At 36.9% G+C, this 26,719-nt stretch overlaps 1 protein-coding gene and 1 long non-coding RNA gene across 2 annotated transcripts; one reads left to right on the top strand and one right to left on the bottom strand.

The window, feature by feature from the left end:
* Positions 1–1,572: 1,572 nt before the first annotated feature.
* LOC120166724 (protein MICRORCHIDIA 2-like) lies at positions 1,573–25,005 on the bottom strand. The gene is made up of 17 exons (XM_039175945.1): positions 24,867–25,005; positions 24,683–24,757; positions 24,554–24,588; positions 24,381–24,465; positions 24,200–24,289; positions 23,930–24,005; positions 5,010–5,088; positions 4,753–4,881; positions 4,361–4,459; positions 3,981–4,085; positions 3,749–3,898; positions 3,429–3,518; positions 2,990–3,041; positions 2,798–2,909; positions 2,016–2,285; positions 1,758–1,800; positions 1,573–1,679 (listed from the first exon to the last, which is right to left on the bottom strand). The coding sequence occupies exons 1-17, from the start codon at positions 24,991–24,993 to the stop codon at positions 1,584–1,586; spliced, it is 1,713 nt and encodes a 570-aa protein (XP_039031876.1). The 5' UTR covers positions 24,994–25,005; the 3' UTR covers positions 1,573–1,583.
* LOC120166725 lies at positions 10,515–24,001 on the top strand. Its single transcript, XR_005519953.1, has 3 exons — positions 10,515–10,526; positions 15,982–15,989; positions 23,864–24,001. It is a non-coding gene; the product is annotated as an uncharacterized LOC120166725 (long non-coding RNA).
* Positions 25,006–26,719: the final 1,714 nt, after the last annotated feature.

Consider the following 26,719-nt stretch of genomic DNA (forward strand, 5'->3'; position numbering starts at 1 on the left):
TCTTCTCTTGTGTTTGATTGTTAGGATATGTGTTTTTTACTTTCTTCAAGTGTATTGAACTTGTATTTATATGTTGGAATGAGTTTGTGGCAACTTCTAGCCGTTGAGGATTCATTTTCTGCAAAATAAAATTGTCCAGAACAGGGAGTATCGATACTTCTTTAATGAGTATCGGTGCTACATTTGTAATATTTAAATAAACTAGACGTTGATGACCGTTGGGCTTGACAGTATCGGTACTGTTCATACAACATCGATACTATTGTACATCGATACCTTCTTGAGTATCGGTACCTATTTTGCATTCTGAAATTTTAAGTATCGGTATTGTTCATACAATATCGATACTACTGTTCATACAGTATCAGTACTGTTCATACAGTATTTCGTGCTCAATTCCAAGTAAAATGGACTTTGAATTATTTTTGAAAACTTTGAATAAATTCAATTCAAATCCAAAAACATTTTACCTTAATTGTTATATCAAAATATAGTTAAACACGATATATTTTCTTTGATTTTTGGATCAATATTCAGCTCTAATACCAACTGTAACTTCAAGGAAAAGAGGATTTCGGTAGTAAATTCATGAGTTTATTTCTTTAATATTTTCAAGATAAGATTCATTGTTACAAGCTAGCCTTTTATATATCAGTACAACTAATCAGTTAATCTTGAGAGTTGCAAACAATTCCTTCAAATTGGGTCTTCAACGGAATGTTTGCTGTAGTATACTGGACTCTATCCACATGATCAACCCATCCAATTGAATATACTAACCTAAATCACCTATTAATCAATCTGGTACCGTTTAAACTAATCTGCGCCTTAATCCATAAAATTGTATTTTCCGCTATGTTCGTTCCCAAACAAATCCTCAATCCCTAGCTTACCCGATCCCCTTTCATGATCACAATCCCCTTTCATGACCACAAAACCCTAATTCAACTTCCAATGTCGTGACACAAATTTGAAAATATATATACTAATATCATAAAACCCCGACTCAAGTTCAACTCTAGATTAAACCATTCGTAATCCTCAAACCCACAGCCTCTAACGACAATGCAGCGAGACTCCATAGTTGAATCTTCACAAACTTTATTTATATATAATATGTATGACTAAAAGTTTCCAAATCACATTAATTTTTATTACAATTTTATATGTATACCCTTAGTCATAAATATTTTTTTAAATTTAATTATTTGAAAAAAATGGTTATAACACCCTATAATTTTATTATTGCAATTTTTCCAGAAAAAATCGACAAAATTAAAAATATAGTCCCAACAAAATTCAAGACTGAACAAATGATATTGCCAAATTTAATCTTGATATAAAAAGTATACATAACTATAATAAATTATGTCGTTTCGCCTATTATACAATGTTTAGGGATACACACACAACCAGCCAGATACACTTAAGATGAAACTTTACCTCATGAAGAGTTGTATGTCCTCGGGATACAAACTTTAATTGGATCAAAGGATAAAGTTTAAGTGCAGAAATGATCCATCAGTAGAAAAACTTGAGCTTTAGGTTAATTACATGAAATGTTTAGGGTAGTTTTTTTTTTTTCATGCAACCTTCTGTTTACGTTTGGCCTCTAGGAGTGAAGAAAGGTGGGCACACTTCTTTCTCATATCCTCCAACCCCTTCTCTAGTTCCTCAACCTATGTATTCAATACTGAAAAGGTTATTACTCTATAACTACGAAACCCCAAACCGATTATTCACAAAGTAATACGTACCATCTGTTTCAATTCAGCTTCCATCCGTGCTTTTTCCTCGCACCTGCACCATAGGATAGCATCAGCCTCAAGCAAACATTTATAGACTTAAGTTCTATGAAACCCTATGCCATAAACTCTACGAGCAGTTCAGGAAATTCGAGCTAAACTTAAAATATGAACCAAGTCTCATTGGAATGAGAGACATGCAAGATGCGCCATGATTGGTAAACGGTATACACACACAACCAGCCAGATACATTTAAGATGAAACTTTACCTAATCAAGATTTGTATGTTCTCTTCACATAACTGGTCAACTGATATGGATGCCAGACCATCCTCAGACATGTCATCATTAGGAACAACACCCCCTGGTTGTTCACCTGTTAAACCGAGCTCGTCATCGTCCAGAATATGGACAATAGATGGGTCATCACTTTCTGCTTGCAAATTAGAACTACTGTTATGTTGAGAAGATGACAATTGCTTCTTAATCTTTGCAGCAAAACCTGGAGGCTGATAGCCAATCAAGTGACAATGGGTTTTCCTGTCCTACAAAAAGAATTTCATTCAATTCGGAAGTGTGATAAAGTAATAATAAACCTCAGTCCAATTGAACCAAGAAGCGTCATCCTTAAATAAAGTGATCGAAAAAACTTGATACACTTTTGTTATCGAGTTTCAGCAACAATTTTATAGGTATGAGCTTGCTCAGGAAAGAAAACCGGGACAAACGTATTATATAGCTGTCTACAAGCATTATAACTATAATCTTTTACATCCCTTTCACGGCAATGTTTCCTGCTTCTTCTTATGTTCGAGCTCGATCGTTTAGTCAACTCTAACACAGTTGATTTGGCATCAAAGACAACACCATTCATCAATCACATAGCATCAGGTTAAACTAAGATGAACTCTACATGTTTAGCCCAGAAAGAAAAAAAATCCAGGGAACTATGAGACACTGAATTCTAGATATGTAAGTACTTGAAGGCTGCTCATAAATCAACTAAGGGAGATGTTATTACTGAAAACTACAATTCATGATAAGGAACCAACCAGTAATCATGAACCATCTGTTTTAGCCTATTTTCCAACCGGACAAACAGTGATGACCTCTCGAAATCCTGCTTATCATGTGCTGGTTCTATAAAGTTACCTTCAAGAACACCTGCAATATAAGCAATGCAATCATAAATTACATAAACTGAGAGAATACCTAACAAGAAATCTAGAGAAAAAGCATACTACCAACAACACCGTTCCCTATTATAGTGCCATCACTTGTCACTTTCCAAAAGGGCTGCATCAATGTGAACAAACTTGCCAGATCAGTATCATAATCAAGTATGTCCATTTTTTATGAACAAGCAGAACACCATTTTATACAATTGGCATTAAGTTCTCAAACTTTCAAGCAAACTTGAACTCACCGAAATTTGATGCACACTAGTGTCAGCACTCACCATAAAATTCAGTGCTTACACAAAGTTTAGAACCTTAAATTTCATAAACACTCACATTTAAAACCTTCTATTCATAAAGGCTTAAATGTACTGAACTCCAATGTAAGATCATCAAAAAAAAAACAAATAAAAAGATCAAATGAAAAAAGAAAAGAGAGAGAAGAGAGTGAGGTATATAATTATCCAAAAAAAGAACGGATCAAATGAGCAATATCAAAACATACCCTGATAAGGCGATTTTTATGGTATATGTTAAATCCTGAAATTCTTATAGGGGGCTCCTTTATAAATCCAATTGTAGTTTCCACTGAACAGTGTACCAGAAGAAAATTTTCATAAGGTTCCCAATTAAAAATTACCTCTAATAAAATTAAATTTGAAGGCCAAAACCTTCAATATAATGATAGCAAAGAATAGAAGTGAAACAAAATAATAGGGAGACTACAACAAAATTGTCTAAACAATTATGGCATTTAAGGGGGAACAAAGAAGCAGGAAAAGGAATCCATTTCACACACAACAGAAGCTATCTTAGTATTCTTACCTCTTTCGATCCAGTAGCTGCTTGGGGTTTGTATGTTACAACATTTGGATACTGTAACTCGTCAGCAATATTGAACTGCTGCACAGGTTTCCCTCTTAATATGATTTGGAAGTTATTAAATTTTCTGAGGTATAGCATTGAACCATATGCCTAGGCATGGAAAAAAGTTAAAGTTTAAGCATGTAGTAACAAGAAATTAAGCTAAACCAAAGAATTTCAATTTAGCAGTTACCGTCAGTGAATAACAGAAGCGGTAAGAAATATGGTTCTGAAGTTCAACCGTCTTTCTGAGTATTCCAGTAACTTCGTGAAGATTTTCATCTCTCAATTGAATATCCTTTTGAAAAATAACATAGAAAAATATTAAAAGCCTTGAGGTTAAACTTCTTATGTCAGTCAAATATAAACAAATGTACACATCAACCTCATAAAAACTGTAAGGACAGGATGATCAAAAGTTTCCAATCATAAGACATGGAAGATACAATACCTAGGTTTGAGCAGAAACACACAAATTCTGGAACATTTTGCTTCTCAAAGTATATTTTACTAAAATTAGACCACAAGAAAAATCTCAGACAGATTTCACTGCTTACAGCACCATGCACATACCTCATCATCATCATCAAAAGCCAGTTCATATATGCCTTCATCATTCAGCCATAAGTTGTATATTATTATTTTTGTTCCATGTGGTCCTATATCATCAAACTGGGAAAAAAGAGAGAAAAACTCTAGTTAGAAAAAAATGTATGCAAACTGCTAGACTATTGCAACTTAGCTGCTCTTCTAGTACTTTATGATAACTTTATTTGCAGATTGGAAGGCGTTCAAAAAACTTGCCAAAGGAAGTAATTGTATCAGTGCCAGCATGACCTTTGTAATTATAATTCCTTCCTATGTAATAATACGAACTTAATGCCAAACAATTTTGAAATCTGAACACAGCATGTAGTTTAGATCGTGTAAACCCTGAACAGGCCTACGAAAACATAGTTGCCAACCTGTAGCAGCAGATCTTCCTTTGATGAAAAAGGGGACCATTCTAAGATAGTTTTCAAGTTAGAAGACCAATCATCGTGTGAGCTGTAAATTATTGGCTCCGCCCAATGACCAGAAATGTCAAAATCAATCTGCAAACAGAAGTGAAACAACAATGCATTCAAGTTTTGGACGTTAGTTGTTAACCCAATCCTCAAACGTAACTCCTCAAAAGGACGATAGAAAATAATCCCAAAATACTAAGGACACAGTGAATTACCATAGGAACAATGACATCATCCTGTCCAGTTCTGCGTAGAAAGTTGTAAGATAGAAGTCCCACGCTCTGTGTTGCTTTGCTAAGGACATATATGGAGAAACAAAATAGGTCAAAGAACATTTACTGGTATTCAAGAAAGAACAAGAAGCAGAAGAAGCATTTAAATTGGAGGGGGTAGAGCAGCTTAGACCAAATAAATTCAAAAGAGAAATAGCACCTTTTGCCTTTTCCCCCTGTTTATAACCTTGTAAGGTTTATTCAGAACTCAGTAACCTGATTACCTAAGGAAGTACCATTCTGAACAGTAAAACAGATATGTCGAGAAACAGAGGGGCAAACATATGATCCACAAACTAAAAGCCTAAAGTCTCTAAGACAAAAATAAAAGGAGAGTGTAGATACTCGATTTGTCCGGGGCTAAGTCGGAGAAGACTCGAAGTGATGACAGACTTAAAGAAAGCCCAACTAGGTTGAGGCCCAATTCAAGTCCAATGGTCCTCAGCAGAGTGAACTCTAGTCCACTTGAAACTTGGAAAGTAAAATGGTTATAGGAAGTTAATAAATGTGAGAAGGGAGTTAACAAAGGATGGATCAATTATTGGTAGTGGAGGAGTATGAAACTTGGGCAATTAAAAACTGTAAAGAGTCCGTTTTTTTAGGGGTAATTAATCGCTGGAATTTATCAACTAAAGCAGAGAGGACACAATGGAAAAAAGAGGATTGAATCGAGAGAGAGTCAGAGGATATTTTTGACACCAGAAGCTAAGAAAGTAGCAATTAGGGACTACCAGCCGAAAATCCTATTGATCATCAACAATTCCACATTGTAAAAGAATACAAAGAGAGACAACAAGGGGTAATCAGAGAATCAGAGAAAAAACGAAGGAATTCCTTCTTCATATTACTGCCGTTTTTTAGCCAAAAGAAAGGACCAGTTTCAAAAAGCATTTGGTCATCATTTGGAAACATTTTTTTTCCGTTTTGGGTTGTAAACGAAAGAGAACAAAAGAGATGGGGGGACATCAAAAAAAAATTATACAGAGGAGAGGAAGTGACAGAGAAAGAACAAAAAAACAGAGGGAGATTTCTCGTATTCGGATTAGAGAGAAAACTGAAAGCAACAAGTGTAAGAGAATCTTTTAAGATCAATACAAAGAAACTTTCCAGATTTCCTTTTTCCTTTGGTTCGAAAGAAAATCATAGCACTCATTAAGGTATATATATATATTTTTTCTTCCGTTTCATTTTTCAGTGCTTTATATGTGTTTATGGTATGAATACGAGTAAGAAAATTACTAGAGAAAGAAAACCAAGTAGTTTACCTTGCCCTTGAGAGGAGACGAGGTAGGCTTTGAGTAAAGGTCAGCATTTCTAGCGGTGGTTTGTAGACGTTGGTCTTGTTTCTCAGACAAAAAAAAAAAGAGAAAAATAGTGAAGATAGAAGAAAGCTGAGTTTAGGTTCGGTTCAGGGTCAAGTGTCGTACCTTGTACGTTGTTTTCTTTCCTCATCGGAGCTTTTGAGGGCGAACCACGGTGGTTGTGTGGTTCGGCCGTGACAGTTAAGGGGGTAGTGTAACCCTTAGGTCCTGTTTTTTGTTGTGAGAGACTCAAAACTAAGGAGTTTAGAGTCGTTAGAGGATGGAGGCCACGACAGCTTTGTGTTGTCTAGGGTTAGGGATGAATAAGGTTGAGAAAAATGGATAGAGGAGTATGAGAGTGAAGAACGGCGCTGGGGACTGGTTTAACATAAATGAGACTAGGGTTTAAGTTGCTCAGAATATTACGCATATATTAGATCTTCAAAACGGCAGCACTTTGGGAATGGCCGATTCGTGTGGGTTATTCAACACTTGGGTCATTTGAACTTTCAGTTTCATGCATTTTAATCCTTAAATCATTGTGTTCGTGTTTCTAATTTTGTCTCTGTGTTTTATCCGAATTTAATATTAGTCTTTAATATGAATGTATTTAAATATTTATTGTTTAGACATTTCACTTTTAACTTTTTCATGTTTCGTTTCAGTCCCTAGGTCGAAGTTTACATGTTTCTAATTCTGTCTATTTATTTTATATTCATTTAATTTTCGTCCTAAATGTTGATGTGTTTGATTTCCATTGTTTATATATTAGACTTTAAAGTTTTTACATGTTTCATTTTAGTCCATGTTTAAGTTTCTTATGTGTATGTATGTATGATTAGTTAGGATTCGTTTAGGGTGTATATTTATCCTAGGTTTGAATGATGGTGATATGTGTGCATATGTAATTACATGGTTTATAAGCATGGATTTAGATGTAATATATCCTTTTATTTAATTGATCTTTGCATGACATCATCTTTGCATAATGTATGATACCCTCATGAGCATAACTCGACAATATTACATAATTGGATTAAGGGTAATATACTTTTAATTTAAAATTGTTTTAAGTGGGTAGTCATAACTGATTTGAGGTCCGCTTTTAATGATTTTAAATTAAAAGTGTATCCCGAAAGTGAAACAAAAAATTGATTTGTCACCTAAAATTTGGGAACGAAAGAAAAGGAAATGTTCGTTTATTTAAATTTATCGAGAAAAGGTTGTTATAACTTTTAAGATATGGTCTCGATATTTGTAAATAATCGAACATTCTTTATCTTTCTAAAACGGCTCGGTAATTTTAATTTAATTTATTTGAGTGCTTTTGAATGTTTTTAAATTTACATTTTTGTTTTATGGGATCAAAAATCAAATTAAGTTCGAATTTGTAAAGTTCAATGCAAGGACATTAATTAATCGACTAGGTACCAATTTAGGGCGTCGTGGGGGTGCTAATCCTTCCCTACACGTAACTGACTCCCGAATTCGGATTTTGGTAACGCAGACCTTAATTTGTTGTTTTAATTAAAATTAATTTTTATTTAAAATAACAAACATCTTTGGGTGCCCAATCACACCCTAATCAAAGATTGGTGGCGACTCTTTGAACAATATGTTTTAACGAAAAGAAAATTTCAAATTTTTCGAAACGAGAGGTTTTTTAAATCGCATTTGTTTTTTAAATTAAAAATCAATTGAAAAAGGTAAATTAAAAATTAATGTGGTTTTTCAAAATCTCACCTTTTCACCTGAGGGAAAAATCGTTTAGACAGCTTGGCGACTCTGCTGGGGAATTTTTTTTAGAGAGTCAGGCCGATAGTCGATTAATTAAGTGTCTTTGCAATTGAAAATTATAAATTCTCTTTAATTTGGTTTTTGATCCCTTGTTTGGGTTTTAATAAGTTTTGTTTGTATTTTGATTTTTTTTTTGTAATTTAATTCGATTAACAATTAAATAGTTGTACTAATTTGTTTGCTAATGATTTCAGATTAATTGTGTGAATTTAGGAAATTTTGAGTGTTTTTATTGTATTTTTTCGCTTTTCCTCACACACTGCACATTGCATTTTCATGACATGAGCTAAAATCCCACTCCGTCCTAATTAAGTAGGAGTGAGAGAATATGCCCTCGTGTGGTTTTCACCTCCGCATGGGATAGTGGATCGCTCCTGGAGCTCACGCCTTATGGTCCTCGTGATGGTAATCACCTCCGCATGGACATAAGGAGGTGTGTTCCCTCGAAATTGAACTCGATCCCCTAAAGCCTGTGATGGGCCAGGATTGAGGGATCGGCAGCCCAAGGGGCACCGGCAAGGACAATTCGAGAACCTATTACTTTAGAACCTAACCCGGCATATAGTGAACGTAGAGCCTGAACTTAGGTTGAACCAAACCCGAACCTTAAGAATCCCGTGAGGAGAGTACACAAGGAAAAGCTTTTTTTTGAGTTATTTATTTTCGTTTTTCGAGAAAATGCATGCGAACTAGATATCATGCGGTTAGGTTTATTTTTTGAATAAGCATGCAAACTAGATATCACGCGGTTAGGTTTATTTTTTGAATAAGCATGCAAATTAGATATCATGCGGTTAGGATTTATTTTTGTGAATAACAAAGCATGGGGGTAGATATCATGTTGGGTAAGATATGATAAAGCATGATTGGGTAGCCAGCATGTGGGTAGGATTCTTGAACAAATTATTATCCCGATTTAATGGCTTTATGTTTACTAACTGATCTTTTGTTGTCTTTGCTTTATTTCTTTTCTGTTTTGCATTGCACTATTCATTACATGGTGTTGATTTGGGATCGATGTCCATATAGAAGGCCAGTAATATGGAACGAACGATTCAGAAAGAGGTTGAAGACAATGTCGATGTTCTGAGGTGGTCGAAATAGTCCCAATTGACCAATGGGGACAGCGTGATGCCTGGATACGTGTCGGAGTTATTTGGTTATATTCACATTAACGTGCGTCAGAATGATCTAAGTGAGCTAAAGGAGATATGGGGAAGATGGACAGTAGCTGATAAGGAGAAGTTTTATCATTTGTACGACGATATTCCTTATCTTCTGGATGTTCCTATTGACCGAAATCTGTTTAGAGCATTGACATAGTTCTGGAACCCGGCTTATAGCTGTTTCACATTTGGTAGAGTGGATCTAACACCAACGATAGAGGAGTATCAAGCTTTGGTCCGTTGTCCGAGGTCCCAGATAGATAGAATATATACGAAGCTGCCAGTCACTCCTTCGTTTAAGAAGAAATTATTATTGATGACCGGAATGAGTGAAATTGGGTAATCAGAAACATTAAGAAGAAGGGAGACAGTGAGTGTATCTCTTGGGCTGCTTTGAAAGAAGTAATTGATCATCACCCTGATAAGAGAAAGAAGCTTGATTTGTTTGCGTTAGGGATTTATGGGCTTGTTATTTTTCCAAAGGTGCTAGGATATGTAGACGTATCAGTCGTTGACCTGTTTGAAAGATTAGACAAGCACGTGGATCCTATTCCAGCCATTTTAGCTGAGATGTTCTGGTCTTTGAGTTCTTGTAGGCACGAGGGAGAAGGACGCTTTATAGGATGTGCGCCTTTGCTGCTAGTGTGGATTCTGAGTCATTTCAAACATGTTGAAAGAGCACCAGGACGAGTGTTTCTAGAGGGGTTTTTGCCTTTGAAAGATTTTCTTTCTAAAGAATGGCCTGGGGGCTTCACCGAAGAAAAATGGATGTTTATCTTCAAGGATATCAGAGATGGAGATATTTTGTGGCGAGCTTCGTGGAATACCTCTTCGGATATACTTTACCGATGTGGAGAGCGAGATTGAGTTCCTTTGCTAGGTATATGGGGTTCTGTTGGGTATGCACCGCTACTAGTTTCCAGACAGTATGGATCGAGGCAGTTCATTCCAGCCACGTGGGACTTGGTAGGATCGGATTTTGCATTCAAAGGAGATCAGTATAAGGGTAAAGTTAAAGGGGTTGCTGAGGCTTGGAAGCAAACTCGTCGTGTGAATCTGTTCACTTATGATCTCGAGTTATCTCAAGAGTACGAACAGTGGAGAAGCGGTCGAGTAAATGACAACATCCCGATAGTGAATCCTGAAAATATTCAGCCGGTGGAGGAACAGTTGAGAGTGGTGCCATCTCCATTAGAGTTAGCTAAGTGCGATTTCGAAGCAGAACGGAGACAATGGAGAATGACTTTGCTAAAGTTGGAAGATGAAGTGTATCAAAAGGGATTGGAGATTGACATTCAGAAGAGTAGAGCAGATCGAATTGAAAAAATAGAGAAGCAACTTCGGCTAGATTTTGACGATCTTCGGTCAACTTATCAACGAATGGTAAAAGCTCAGGTAGGTTCTAGCTCGAGTAAGTCTGTCGAATTGAGGCAAGAGGTGGTGAGCCTCAAAAGAGTAGCCGGAGAGAGTCAAGAAGAGCTCAAGCAAAGCAGGCACCAAGTGAAGATTTTATCGAAAAAAAAGGATTCTTTAGAGCAACAGTTACAAGAGAGTCAAGCCCATAACGAGAAGTTGAAGGAGAGGATTTTAAGTTTAGAGACTACATTACGACAATACCGAAACAGGGAATGTAGCTCAAGCCGTGGGGAAGTTGAGAGTTTGAAAAAACAAGTGAGTGAGCTTGAAGCCATGGTTCAATATTCTCAGAGGCAAGCAAGTGAGTTATCGATAGTTCCTTATGAGGGGGATATACAATGGCGTTTTCGATGGGAGCGAGCTCAGGCGAGAATTAAGCAAAGAGAAGATCTTATTGCTTGTTACCTAGGACACGCGCGGAGAATAGCTCAATATTTGGTCATTTTATCCGAGGAAGCTGCTGATGTGACTGAAGAACTGGATCCCGAGGCTGAAGAAAACTAGAAGATCGTGGAGTTGCTAGCACATGTACAGCAAATAGGAGAGATGGTGCAGATTTATTTGTGAAATGTTTCAACTTTGTAATTGAACGTCGTTCTAATATAAAGAGTTGTTCTAAGGAGTCGTTCCAGGATCAACACCATGCATTTTGCATATGCATTTTTAATACATTTAAATTTTTGCATCGCATTTTATTCATTCATAATCATATAAATCATATTCTTTAATAAACAATAATGTTAACAAAATAACTCTGTGACAGAGTAATACTGGAAAATCCCAAGCATATCTACAGAACCAGGAAGAAAGTTATGGAGGACAAACTTGCCCAAATTGAGAATGCTCAGTTGGAGTTACAAGATAGTATCAAGAAAATGCAAGAAGATATGATGAATGCCCAAAAGGAGATGTTTGCCAAGTTTGCGAGTATGTTGAAAGGAAGAAATCCAGAACATGGGAAAAGCCCTATGCTAGAAGGTGTAACTGAGGACCCACTTCATCATCCAGGGTTAACCCCAGAACAATCTCAGAACGTTCAAGTGACCTCTGTTCATGTCGGGAAGGTGCACATTAATCCAGTCGGTGCTTCTGTTAACGTACAGCCTGGATCTAGTTCATATCAGGAAGAACATCAATATCATCAAGTTCCGGACCTTGATGAAGAAGCCAAGAAGGACCAAAACAATCCGTTGGAAGAGAAATAGAAGCAGTTAGAAAGAGAGGTCAGAGCCATGAAGGAAGATACCAGTGTCTATGGATTTGAAGCAAAGGAGTTAAGTCCAGTTCTTGATCTGGTCTTGCCTCCAAAGTTCAAGGTTCCTGACTTTGAGAAGTTTGATGGTACCAGGTGTCCCTCTGCGCATATCACAATGTTTTGTAGGAAGATGATCGGATACATAGAGGACAATCAATTGTTGATACACTGTTTTGAGGAAAGCTTAACTGGCTCGGCAATCCGATGGTATAACCAGCTGAGTAGAGCTAATATTAAATCGTGGAAAGACTTGGCTAAGTCCTTTCTTGAGCAATACAAACATGTAAAAGATGTTAGGCTCAATAGGATGATGTTGCAAGGAATGGAAAAGAAGTCTAACGAGAGTTTTAGACAATATGCTCAAAGATGGAGAGATGTAGCGGTGCAAGTCCACCCGCCATTGGAAGAGGAGGAAACAAATATGCTTTTTGTCAACACCTTAAGGGCTCCTTTTTTCTCGCATCTTATCGGTAATCCTTATCGAATTTTTACTGATGTGGTTACGGCGGGAGAAATGATTGAAATGGCTGTTAAGAGTGGGAAGCTCGAGGGAGGAGAGTCTAGTAAGAGGCCACCAACGAGGAAAAAGGAAAACGAAGTCAGTAATGTGAGGCAGTACGATTCTAATAACATCACTGTTTCCCGTCCTCAAGGAGCAGGGTCATCAACACAAAATGACAATAGACAAGGAGCAAGAGACCAGAGGAGAGAGAGGCCTCAATTTGATCCAATTCCGATGACTTATAAGGAATTGTTTCAGATTTTGTATGATCGGCATGTGGTTTTGTCGTATCACGTGACACCAATGCAACCTCCTTTTCCCAAATGGTATGATGCTAGTGCTCAGTGTGAGTACCATGCAGGGAACCCCGGACATTCCATTGAGAATTGTACTGCTTTTAAGAAGGTTGTCCAAGGTTTGAGAACGGGGAATGTCATCAACTTTGGTGACAGTGAGCAGCCGAATATAGCTCAGAATCCGTTGCCAAGCCATGCAGGGGCAGGAGTTAACGCGATTACTGAAGAGAGAGGAAAAAGAATTGTAAGGAATGTTAGTGAGGTGGTATCACCCATGAGTTGGGTGTGGTGCCAGATGGTTAAGGTAGGATGGTTGAGGCCCAGTTTGGTGGTTGAACAGTTTAACAGTGGAGAGGTATGTCAGTATCATAACAGTGAAGGACACAATATTCAGCAATGTCCTGACTTCCTATCTTTGGTACAAGACATGATGGACAGTAAAGAAATTGAGTTCTTTAGAGAGATTGCTGAAGAAGAGGAAGCCGAAGTTTGCGCTTCAGAAGGATCGTCTAAAGGGGTATACAATGCCAGTTGTCCCCTAATTATTACTCCCAAGAATCGAGTTGCAGAGAAGGTAGCCCCGAAAGTGGTTATTACACCTCCATCTCCATTCCCATATCGGGATAATAAACAAGTGCCTTGGAGATATGATTGCCAGATGGGAGATGTAACAAAAGAGAATGAGGAAGTAGATGAGGTGGGACGCTTTACTAGAAGCGATAGGTGTTATTCTCTTAATCCACCTAAAGAGTCTGAGAAGAAGGTTGCAGTTGATAAGGGGAAAAAGGTTGATGTGCAGATAGAAGAAGATAAGCATGTTATCAATGAACCAGTAACCGAGAGTGAAGCGGTAGAATTTTTGAAGTTTCTGAAGCATAGTGAATACAGTGTTGTGGAACAGTTACACAAGTTGCCTGCCCGTATTTCTGTTTTATCATTACTTTTGAGTTCATAGGCCCATAGGAATGCTCTGTTAAAGGTTTTGAACCAGACTTTTGTTCCGAAAGAGTTGCCCATTGAAAAGTTGGACCAGTTAGTTTCCAATATACAAGCTGATAATTTTTTATCTTTTTCTGAGGATGAGATCCCTTCTGGGATGATTGGTAGTCAGAAGGCTTTGCACATTACAGTTAAATGTAAAGGGCATGTGTTGTCCCGGGTTTTGGTTGATAATGGTTCGGCTTTGAATGTGATGCCCTTAGTGACTTTGAAGAAGCTTCCAATAGATAGTACGCTTATGAGAATCTGCCAAAGTGTGGTTCGAGCTTTCGATGGGACTAAAAGAGAAGTGTTGGGCAAGATTGATGTTCCTCTGAATATTGGTCCAGCAGCTTATGAAGTGGAATTTCTCGTAATGGACATTATGCCTACGTACAATTGTTTGTTGGGAAGGCCTTGGATTCATCAGGCCGGTGCAGTTCCGTCCACATTGCACCAGAGACTGAAATTTGTGATTGATGGAAGGTTGATATGTATTCATGCTGAAGAGGACATTATTGCTTCTGTTTCTACTACTGCTCTGTACATTGAAGTGGATGAGCAAGCGGTCGAGTGTTCTTTCAGATCGTTGGAGTTTGCCAATGCCACATTCGTGGCTGAAGGCAAGAAGATACCAAAGCCTAGACTGTCAAATTGTACCAAAATGGGACTCAAGCTGACCCTTGGAAGAGGAGCAAAAGTTGGGAAAGGGTTAGGAAGTCAGTTACAAGGACCAGTGAATCCAATATGCCCTGTTACTAAAAGAGATCGATTTGGTTTGGGGTATCAGCCAACTCCGAGGGATAAGCTGTGGGGAATTAAGAAGGGCCAGGAAATGAGAAAGGCCAGATTGGCTGGTGAAGACCTTAGCTGGGAACCCATGATCTTCCCGCCGTTGAGCAGCATTTTCATATCTGGGGGACATATGTTTCAAGGGAATTAAAGGAACACTGAGGTGATGGTTGTGGATGCCTTGGGAGATTTAGGCATTAACGTTATAACTGATGATGAATTTGAGGAAATGAGAGTTATGGGCATTTATCCTGCACCGCCGGGCTTCGTGTTGAACAATTGGACCGCGGAAGAACTGCCTGTAGTTTACAAATCTTTTACAGAGTAATGCACTGGAACTTTCTCCATGTTGTTCATACCCTGGGGCAATAGGTGATTTTATGTAAAGGGTTAAGCTGTTTGTTTTTTCTTGCTTTCAATAAAAGATGCATTCGGTTAGTTCCAAATGGCAAACATTCTCTCATGCATTTCATTCATTCATTCATTCTTTGTTGTATATATGTATTTATTTATTTCTATTTATTTATATGAGAAAAGATCCTCCCATATGTATATATGTATATATATCTTCTCTTTTATTATTTTTTCAGGAGCTCAGATATCGATAATATGAATGCTAATGACTCTGACCCGGAGATTGATTTCGAGAAGTCTATATGTCAAGGAGAAATCGAGGATTGTGATGATGATGAGGGATGTGAACTACCTTCTGAATTGCTGAAAATGGTGGAGAATGAAGATAAGCAGATTCTGCCTCATAAAGAGCTTACTGAGATTTTGAATTTGGGGACAGATGAGGATAAGAGAGAAGTAAAGATTGGTACCACTCTGTCAGTTGGAGGTCGACATGATTTGATAGAATTGCTTCAAGAATACAAGGATGTGTTTGCTTGGTCATACAAAGATATGCCGGGTTTAGATACAGAGTTGGTTGTTCACAAACTGCCAATAAAGCCTGAATATAAACCGGTACAACAAAAACTGAGAAGAATGAGACCTGAGATGCTGCTCAAAATTAAAGAGGAAGTGAAAAAACAATTCGATGCCGGGTTTCTTAAAGTGGTCAAATATCCTGAATGGGTGGCGAATATTGTCTAGTACCGAAAAAGGATGGGAAAGTTCGAATGTGTGTCAACTACATGGATCTCAACCGAGCTAGTCCATAAGATAATTTTCCTTTGCCACATATAGACACGCTAGTGGATAATACGGCTGGAAATTCTTTGTTTTCTTTTATGGATGGTTTCTCAGGCTATAATCAAATTAAGATGAACCCTGAAGATATGGAAAAAACGACATTTATTACTATGTGGGGAACGTTTTGTTATAAAGTAATGTCTTTGGACTGAAGAACGCAGGGGCAACATATCAAAGGGCCATGGTGACGTTATTTCACGACATGATGCATAAAGAAATAGAAGTTTATGTCGATGATATGATTGTCAAAGCCAAGACAGAGGAAAAACATATTGGGAATTTGAGAAAACTCTTTAACAGACTAAGAAGATGCCAGTTAAAACTCAACCCAAATAAATGTACTTTTGGGGGTGACATCTGGAAAGTTATTGGGATTCGTAGTAAGTCAAAAAGGAATTGAAATAGACCCAGATAAAGTAAAGGCTATTCAATACTTGTCAGCCCCACGAACACAAAAAGAAGTCAGAGGATTTTTGGGGAGATTGAATTATATAGCTCGGTTTATTTCACAACTGACGGAAAAGTGTGATCCCATATTCCGCCTTCTTCGCAAGAATAACTCAGGGGAATGGAGTGAGGATTGTCAAAGAGCTTTTGAAACAGTGAAAAGATATTTGTCGAGCACTCCAATCTTGGCGCCACCCATCTCAGGCAAACCCTTGATTCTTTATTTGTCGGTTTATGAAAATTCAATGGGGTGTGTGCTGGGGCAACGTGACCAAACTGAGAAAAAAGAAAGGGCTATTTATTATCTTAGCAAGAAGTTCACTGAATGTGAGACAAGATACTCATCCATTGAAAAGTTGTGTTGCGCTTTAGTATGGGCTACCCGAAGGCTTAGACAATATATGTTGTATCATACTACTTGGCTTATATCGAAGCTTGATCCCTTGAAATATTTAATGGGTGTGCCTGCATTATCTGGAAGATTAGCTCGTTGGCAGATCTTATTGTCTGAGTTTGACATTCAGTATGTAAACCAGACGGCAATTAAAGGAAATGCTATAGCGGAATTCATTGCAAGCAGGGCTTCGAAAGAATATGAGTCGTTGAGCTTTGATTTTCCAGATGAGGATTTAATGTCTATTTCGGTAGAAGAAACAGTCGCATCCACTAGCAGATATTGGAAGTTGAACTTCGATGGTGCTTCAAATGCCTTGGGACATGGAATCGGGGCAATTTTGGTCTCACCAGAGGGAGAGCATTATCCTTTCACCAGTCGGCTTAATTTTGATTGTACAAACAATATGGCCGAGTATGAAGCTTGTGTTCTGGGTCTTAGAGCTGCAGTTGATCGCAAAATAAAAATGCTCTAAGTGTATGTGGATTTAGCTTTGGTAATTTACCAACTCAGGGGAGAATGGGAGACAAAAGATCCTAAGCTTGTAGAATACCGTAAGTTGGTTATGGAACTTGTTGAAGAATTTGAAGAATTAACTTTCAATTACCTCCCCAGAGAAGAGAATCAAATGGCAGATGCCTTAGCCACACTGGCAGCAGCGTTTAAGATGAACGAGCATTCAAATATGATGCCCATTGAAATGAAGGCTTATGAGTATCCAGCCCATTGTTTTAATATTGAAGAGGAAAAAGATGGAAACCCCTGGTATTATGATATCTTACAATATATAAGGTATCAGAGTTATCCAGAACAGGCCACTGAGAATGATAAGAGAACCATTAGAAGAATGGCATCAGGGTATGTGCTTGATGGTGAGACTCTATACAAGAAAAGTCTGGATCAGGTCTTGTTAAGATGTGTGGACGCGAAAGAAGCCAAATTGGTTCTTGAAGAAGTGCATGAGGGAATATTTGGTACCCATGCTAATGGGCATGCTATGGCTTGGCAGATTATGAGATTTGGGTATTATTGGTCAACTATGGAAACAGACTGTATCAATTATGCCCAAAAATGTCACAAGTGCCAGATTTATGGAGATAGGATACATACTCCTCCTCATCCGTTGCACGTAATGACAGCTCCGTGGCCATTCTCAATGTGGGGCATGAATGTTATTGGACAAATTTCGCCCAAAGCTTTAAATGGTCATCGCTTCATTCTGGTAGCCATAGATTATTTCACCAAGTGGGTAGAAGCGGCTTCTTATGCAAATGTTACCCAATCAACAATATACAAATTCTTAAAGAAAGAGATCATTTGTAGATATGGTTTACCCGAGAGGATTATATAATGCGTTGAATTTAAACAATAAGATGATGGACTCGGTCTGTAAACAGTTCAAAATAAAGCATCATAATTCCACCACTTATCGCCCAAAGATGAATGGGGCAGTAGAGGCTGCTCATAAAAACATCAAAAGGCTCATAGAGAAGATGACTGAGACCTATAAGGATTGGCATGAGAAGTTGCCCTTTGCTCTGTTTGCTTATCGAACTTCAGTACGGACTTCAACTGGGGCAACTCCATTTTCTTTGGTTTATGGGATGGAAGCTGTCTTACCTATTGAGGTGGAAATTCCTTCACTTCGGATTTTGTCAGAGGTAAAGCTCAATGAGGCAGAATGGGTACAGGCTAGATATGACCAATTGAATCTGATTGAAGAAAAGAGATTGAAAGCTATTTGTCATGGTCAAATGTACCAAAAACGTATGATACGAGCACATGGTAAGAAAGTTCGCCTTCGAGAATTCCATGAGGGAGATTTGGTGCTTAAAAGGATTTTGCCTATTCAGAAGGATTTCAGAGGAAAATGGATGCCCAATTGGGAAGGACCTTATGTTGTCAAGAAGGCTTTTTCTGGGGGAGCTCTAGTCCTAACTGAAATGGTCGGATCAGAATTACCATATCCAGTGAATTTCGACGCTGTTAAGAGATATTTCGCTTGAAGAAGAAATAAAAGATAAAATGAAAAAATGAAAAAAATGAAAAAAATGAAAAAAATAATAATAAAAATGAGAAGAAGAAAAAGAATAAAAGAAAAATGAGAAAAAAGAAAAATGATGGAAAAAACGAAAAGAAAAAAAGAAGAAAAAATGGAAAATGGAAGAAAAAATGAAAGAGAAAAATGAAAAAAAAAGAGAAATAAAAGGAGGGTTCAAGATGAAAACTCGAAAAGGACGTCTTGGAAGGTCTCAAGTTGAAAACCCACAAAGGGCGACTTGAGTTGAGTTTGGAATTCAGAATTCGTGCATGGTGAAGGTTCTGAATCAATTTTGGAAGTGGAAAGAGCTCCTGATATGGATAGTAACAATGACAGTTGGTGATCAGGGATGAGACTAAAGATTAATGAGTCTCGATTGAAATAACCAAGAGAAATTGAATGCACATGAGATTCAATACTAGTTTAGGGCATCCAATGATAGAGATTTGGGAGTTTAGAAGTAGCTTCATACTCTTAAGCATCACAATTTTGGAGATCTTTTGGACAGAAGCTATACTCGAGACATTCTAACGGCGTGCCAGTTCAAAAGCATTTGCATTATTGATATTAGAAGACGCCTACTCTTTTGTTCTTTTACTCTTTCCAGTTAAAAGTTTGCCATGAAATTACCTAAAAATTCTTTGCATTATATAAATAAAGAGATGTATTTTCTTGTTAATTTTCCTTTTGCAAGCATCTTATTTTGAAAGGTTAAAACATATAACTTAACTTGAAGTACATGAGATCATTTTGTATTATTGTGCAAAAGGTTTTGGAAAATGCAGGTATTCTGAAGTTGACAATGGTTTAAACATGTAAGCTTGTGTGGCTACGGGAAACTAAAATCTTGGAATTCATAAGAAATCTCAGCCATGATAAGAAGACCCAAAGAGATTGTCATTGGTCAAGAAGTTGGTCATGGATACTGGCGGGTTTCAAGAAATGAAAGAGTCAAGGTTCTGTTAAGCCGAGAGATACGGAATTGAGATTGTTAACTGGGGTGAATTGGTCAAATGTTCTGTACCCAAGATGAAACCGAGTTCTATTGAGATCAAAAGGAGATAGAGTTCCTTCGAAGAAGAAAACACACTGAATCGCATAATTGCATACATTTTAGGCATGATTAGGATCATAACATTCATAATTGCATGATGACTTAAGCAGTTACAGGTTTTCCAGGGATAGCTGAAGATATTGAAGCATAGAGATGAACATAACTGGTTTGGAGATTTTGAAAAGAATGATGTTTATACGAAAACTGAGCCAAAACATACATTAATGTTTGGTAATGTTTGATTTTTAGGTTTGGCCTTCGAAACAAGTCAAACTTAAGCCTTCACGAAAGAGTAGTGAAGCAAATCATCTATAAGCCTTCATGAAAGAATAGTGAAGCAAATACGTTTGATGAAGATTGTTCGAGTTCTATACTCCCTGAATGAATAAGGAGCGAACCCGTTTTATGAAGATTGTTCGAGTTATATACTCTCTGAAGGAATAGAGAGCGGACCCGTTTTATTAAGATTGTTCGAGTTCTATACTCTCTGAATGAATAGAGAGCGGACCCGTTTTTATGAAGATTGTTCGAGTTTTATACTCTCTGATGGAATAGGGAGCATACCCGTTTTATGAAGATTGTTCGAGTTCTATACTCTCTGAAGGAATAGAGAGCGGACCCGTTTTATTAAGATTGTTCGAGTTCTATACTCTCTGAAGGAATATAGAGCGGACCCGTTTTTATGAAGATTGTTCGAGTTCTATACTCTCTGAAGGAATAGAGAGCGGACCCGTTTTATTAAGATTATTCGAGTTCTATACTCTCTGAAGGAATAGAGAGCGGACCCGTTTTTATGAAGATTGTTCGAGTTATATACTCTCTGATGGAATAGGGAGCGGACCCGTTTTATAAAGATTGTTCGAGTTCTATACTCTCTGAAGGAATAGAGAGCGGACCCGTTTTATGAAGATTGTTCGAGTTTTATACTCTCTGATGGAATAGGGAGCGGACCCGTTTTATGAAGATTGTTCGAGTTCTATACTCTCTGAAGAAATAGAGAGCGGACCCGTTTTATTAAGATTGTTCGAGTTCTATACTCTCTGAAGGAATAGAGAGCGGACCCGTTTTATGAAGATTGTTCGAGTTCTATAATCCATGAATGAATAGGGAGCAGACACATTTGCTGAAGATTGGTCGAGTCTTATACTCCCTGAAGGGATAGGGAGCAGACCCGTCATTCGAAGATATTTCAAGTCTTGTTTATCCTGAAGTAATAGAGAAGCGGATTAATCTTTTGAAGTTCTCATGACCGGACAAATTCGATCATCTTTTGGTCTTTGCTCTATTCTCGTTACACGACCATGAGCAAAGAGGGGCAGTTGTAGATACTCGATTTGTCCGGGGCTAAGTCAGAGAAGACTCGAAGTGATGACAGACTTAAAGAAAGCCCAACTAGGTTGAGGCCCAATTCAAGTCCAATGGTCCTCAGCAGAGTGAACTCTAGTCCACTTGAAACTTGGAAAGTAAAATGGTTATAGGAAGTTAATAAATGTGAGAAGGGAGTTAACAAAGGATGGATCAATTATTGGTAGTGGAGGAGCATGAAACTTGGGCAATTAAAAACTATAAAGAGTCAGTTTTTTTAGGGGTAATTAACCGCTGGAATTTATCAACTAAAGCAGAGAGGACACAACGGAAAAAAGAGGATTGAACCGAGAGAGAGTCAGAGGATATTTTTGACACCAGAAGCTAAGAAAGCAGCAATTAGGGACTACCAGCCGAAAACCCTATTGATCATCAACAATTCCACATTGTAAAAGAATACAAAGAGAGACAACAAGGGGTAATCAGAGAATCAGAGAAAAAATGAAGGAATTCCTTCTTCATATTACTGCCGTTTTTTAGCCAAAAGAAAGGACCAGTTTCAAAAAGCATTTGGTCATCATTTGGAAACTTTTTTTTTTCCGTTTTGGGTTGTAAACGAAAGAGAACAAAAGTGAGGGGGGACATCAAAAAAAATTACACAGAGGAGAGGAAGTGACAGAGAAAGAACAAAAAAACAGAGGGAGATTTCTCGTATTCGGATTAGAGAGAAAACTGAAAGCAACAAGTGTAAGAGAATCTTTTAAGATCAATACAAAGAAATTTTCCAGATTTCATTTTTCCTTTGGTTTGAAAGAAAATCATAGCACTCATTAAGGTATATATATTTTTTTTCTTCCGTTTCATTTTTCAGTGCTTTATATGTGTTTATGGTATGAATACGAGTAAGTAAATCACTAGAGAAAGAAAACCAAGTAGTTTACCTTGCCCTTGAGAGGAGACGAGGTAGGCTTTGAGTAAAGATCATCATTTCTAGCGGTGGTTTGTAGACGTTGGTCTTGTTTCTCAGACAAAAAAAAAGAGAAAAATAGTGAAGATAGAAGAAAGCTGAGTTTAGGTTTGGTTCAGGGTCAAGTGTCGTACCTTGTGCGTTGTTTTCTTTCCTCATTGGAGCTTTTGAGGGCGAACCACGGTGGTTGTGTGGTTCGGCCGTGACAGTTAAAGGGGTAGTGTAACCCTTAGGTCCTGTTTTTTGTTGTGAGAGACTCAAAACTAAGGAGTTTAGAGTCGTTAGAGGATGGAGGCCACGACAGCTTTGTGTTGTCTAGGGTTAGGGATGAATAAGGTTGAGAGAAAGGGATAGAGGAGTCTGAGAGTGAAGAACGGCGCTGGGGACTGGTTTAACATAAATGAGACTAGGGTTTAAGTTGCTCAAAATATTACGCATATATTAGATCTTCAAAACGGCAGCACTTTGGGAATGGCCGATTCGTGTGGGTTATTCAACACTTGGGTCATTTGAACTTTCAGTTTCATGCATTTTAATCCTTAAATCATTGTGTTCGTGTTTCTAATTTTGTCTCTGTGTTTTATCCGAATTTAATATTAGTCTTTAATATGAATGTATTTAAATATTTATTGTTTAGACATTTCACTTTTAACTTTTCCATGTTTTGTTTCAGTCCCTAGGTCGAAGTTTACATGTTTCTAATTCTGTCTATTTATTTTATATTCATTTAATTTTCATCCTAAATGTTGATGTGTTTGATTTCCGTTGTTTAGATATTAGACTTTAAAATTTTTACATGTTTCATTTTAGTCCATGTTTAAGTTTCTTATGTGTATGTATGTATGATTAGTTAGGATTCGTTTAGGGTGTATGTTTATCCTAGGTTTGAATGATGGTGATATGTGTGCATATGTAATTACATGGTTCATAAGCATGGATTTAGATGTAATATATCCTTTTATTTAATTGATCTTTGCATGACATCATCTTTGCATAATGTATGATACCCTCATGAGCATAACTCGACAATATTACATAATTGGATTAAGGGTAATATACTTTTAATTTAAAATTGTTTTAAGTGGGCAGTCATAATTGATTTGAGGTCCGCTTTTAATGATTTTAAATTAAAAGTGTATCCCGAAAGTGAAACAAAAAATTGATTTGTCACCTAAAATTTGGGAACGAAAGAAAATGAAATGTTCGTTTATTTAAATTTATCGAGAAAAGGTTGTTATTACTTTTAAGATCTGGTCTCGATATTTGTAAATAATCGAACATTCTTTATCTTTCTAAAACGGCTCGGTAATTTTAATTTAATTTATTTGAGTGCTTTTGAATGTTTTTAAATTTACATTTTTGTTTTATGGGATCAAAAATCAAATTAAGTTCGAATTTGTAAAGTTCAATGCAAGGACATTAATTAATCGACTAGGTACCAATTTAGGGCGTCGTGGGGGTGCTAATCCTTCCCTACACGTAACCGACTCCCGAATTCGGATTTTGGTAACGCAGACCTTAATTTGTTGTTTTAATTAAAATTAATTTTTATTTAAAATAACAAACATCTTTGGGTGCCCAATCACACCCTAATCAAAGATTGGTGGCGACTCTTTGAACAATATGTTTTAACGAAAAGAAAATTTCAAATTTTTCGAAACGAGAGGTTTTTTAAATCGCATTTGTTTTTTAAATTAAAAATCAATTAAAAAAGGTAAATTAAAAATTAATGTGGTTTTTTAAAATCTCACCTTTTAACCTTTGAGGGAAAAATCGTTTCGACAGAAAGAAATAACATCTTCAAATTCCATGCATTTAAGAAGCACCAATTAGAGCTTGACAACTTCTAGTACATGGCAAATAAAATGAAAGTCAGATCTCCTTAAGAGAATGTGAATAAATCATATTTATAGAAGAATGAAAACCAATGTGTATCACTGCGAAGAATGAAATACCTTCCCCTATTTGATCGACTGAAAACAATAACATCAGCACCTAGTCGCATGGTGCTTGTCTTGAATCCATTGCCATCTGCACAAACATACACATGCCAAAATCAACATAAATATCATGAATATTAGGAGTAATATAGCAGAAAAAATGCAGGTCTTTCTATTAAGCATCATTTCAGAAAAGTAACCAAAGTAATGAGCATAGAAAAAAGGGAAACGGAATAACTGAGTCAAGGGATGAACAGATAAAACAAGTTAAGTAATAAGAATTACATTGTCCAATCGTTGTATTTGATTTCTTAGAAGAATAACCCAAGCTCATACATTTCCGTATCAAGGCAGGATCCATTCCTCCACCATCATCTGCAATACAAGCAAGAAGTTAAAGATTTTACATCATAAAACACCGTCATTCTAGGATTGAAATAAGCAGGCCGAAGTAATATTATCATACCTAAAAAAAGTAAAGCTGGACCAGGAGAATTATCCTTCATTACATCAATTTTATCAACCTTAATAAAAGTTGCACCATGTTGGATCTATACATGCAGGTAGAAATGTCAGTTAAAAACTGATTCAAAACTGTGATTAAGGATCAATACGCAAATGATTCAGATTAATGCTTACTTCATCAACAGCATTGTCCATTATCTCGGCAATTGCTGCAAATTTAGAAGGGAAAGGCTATAATCCTACTAATACAAACATAAACAAAGAGGTAAATTCCAGGACTCAGCTAGTGGGAATTCCAGTTACCTCCAAAAGCCCACTTATGCGACGTCGCATTTGAATGAAGAAACTTGGGATGTACACGAGCGTGCTCCAATGAGCCTTGGAATCAAAAGAAGAAGAAAAAGAAAAAGAAAAGTTCAATCCGATAAATAAACGAAAAATCATTCGATGCATAAAAATTTAGCGAAAAGAGAAAAGAAAGGAGAACCTTGAAGCAGAGCAGGTTTGGAAGAGGGGCCAAAGACATAATTCCCGGCCTTCCAGAAACTCCGAGACTCTAGGGTTTCATTGGAGGGAAGTACCGGCGTTGTGGTGACTCCTGAGCTTTGCGGCATTTCGGGTCTGGATAATTTTTTTTTCGGAGTTTATATTTTTAAAATTTTAATTAATTTATAATAACATAATTTTTTTATAAATTAAATTAATAGTGCTCATCGTTAATGGTGTTATCGTTATTTGTCATTTTTGTCTTGTATGTCCATAAATTACACGCACCCAACAGTGATCATGGGGTAACCGCCTATTGTTAAGGGCTGCACCTTGAGTTAAATAAGTTATAACGATGATCGGTAAATAATATTTTTATTACTAAAATTTCAAAAGTTTTAAATATAATCATTAAATTAATATAACGATCATTCGACCGGTAACATTTTTAGTTACGTGAAGAGAATTGATTTGACACTTTTCAACCTTTCAAGAGAAACATAAATTCTACATAAACTTTTCTTCTTCCTCAATCCAGCTTAAATCTTCTCACCTTCCCTTCTTCATTGAAGCCCCGGAAAAACTTCAAATTACGGCAAATTTCCAATCCAATTCAACCAATTCCCTAGGTTGAGAGAAGCCATCAATCATCGAACATGAGAAGCATATGATAACGTATAGAATCCGGTGGGAAAAAGTTGATATTATCCTCCTAGACTTATAATAAGATAACTATTCGACAATAAATGTGTTTTAAAGTGTAAATTTTAGTTACCCGATAAAATATGTATATTATTTTAGAATTTAAAATTTACTTAAATATAATTTATTGTAAAGAGTTAAAATTTATTCTTTTTATTAATCTTTTATTTTTTAATGAATGGAAATCAAATTTTCTTTATCATTTGCAATGTTAAGATATAAAAAAAATCTTTGTTAGATGATTATTTTGTAACTTTTAATAGTTGAGAGACTCAATAAAATAACGACCTATAGTTAGATATCATTTATATACTTTACACGTATATAAATTAGAATAATTTTAATTTTAGTATTAGTGAATAACGATGATTATTCATCATATATATAGGGATGGTAAACTGGTACAGTTTCGTGGATTTCGCACCGCATCCGCTTTAATTGGAGCGGGGATGGGTATAATTTTAACGGGTAGTGGGCGAGTGTAGATTTATAAAGTGGTACCCGTCGTGGGTGGTGGGTGGGTAATGGGTTTGAGACATTACCCGCCCCGCATCCGCCTGCCCCACATCCGCCCGCCCAGCTAAATATCTATTAAATTTTGGACCATTATGAATTTAGGTGTAATTTTATAGACTAATTTATAAATTTTAATATTATATAATATATAACATATAATTTAACTAAATATTAAGGATATTTAGTCTTTAATCTGGTATTTAATTAGGGAAATATTCGGCTCTTTGATTAAACCCATAATCCCACTAACCACGTCACTTTCCATGTTCTTTAGCCCATGTTGTCCATCCAAACACAAATTAGCCGTACTATAAGCATTAACATCAAAAGCAGCAGTTTCCATGTTCTTTAGCCCCTCAAAACCCATATTAGGCGCACTATGAGCATTAACATCGAAAGCAACACAACAATCCAGCTCTGCGACTACATGCTCCCTACAATCTGTCTCCATAACATTCGTAGAGCCACTCCTCTGACAAATTGAAGAATGCGCTGCTACCCCATCACGAACTGTCTGGGAACCAACTCCAACATCTCATTAGTTTGTTGTCAGGCGGGTCTAGATGGGTATGTCGCTAGTGGGTAGTGGGTGTGGGGATGGATTTGAAAATGTACCCGCGTAGGCGGGTGTGGATT

This window comes from Hibiscus syriacus, unplaced genomic scaffold, assembly GCF_006381635.1.
Source record: "Hibiscus syriacus cultivar Baekdansim isolate YM2019G1 unplaced genomic scaffold, ASM638163v2 tig00111644_pilon, whole genome shotgun sequence".
NCBI classification, from domain to species: Eukaryota; Viridiplantae; Streptophyta; class Magnoliopsida; order Malvales; family Malvaceae; genus Hibiscus; species Hibiscus syriacus.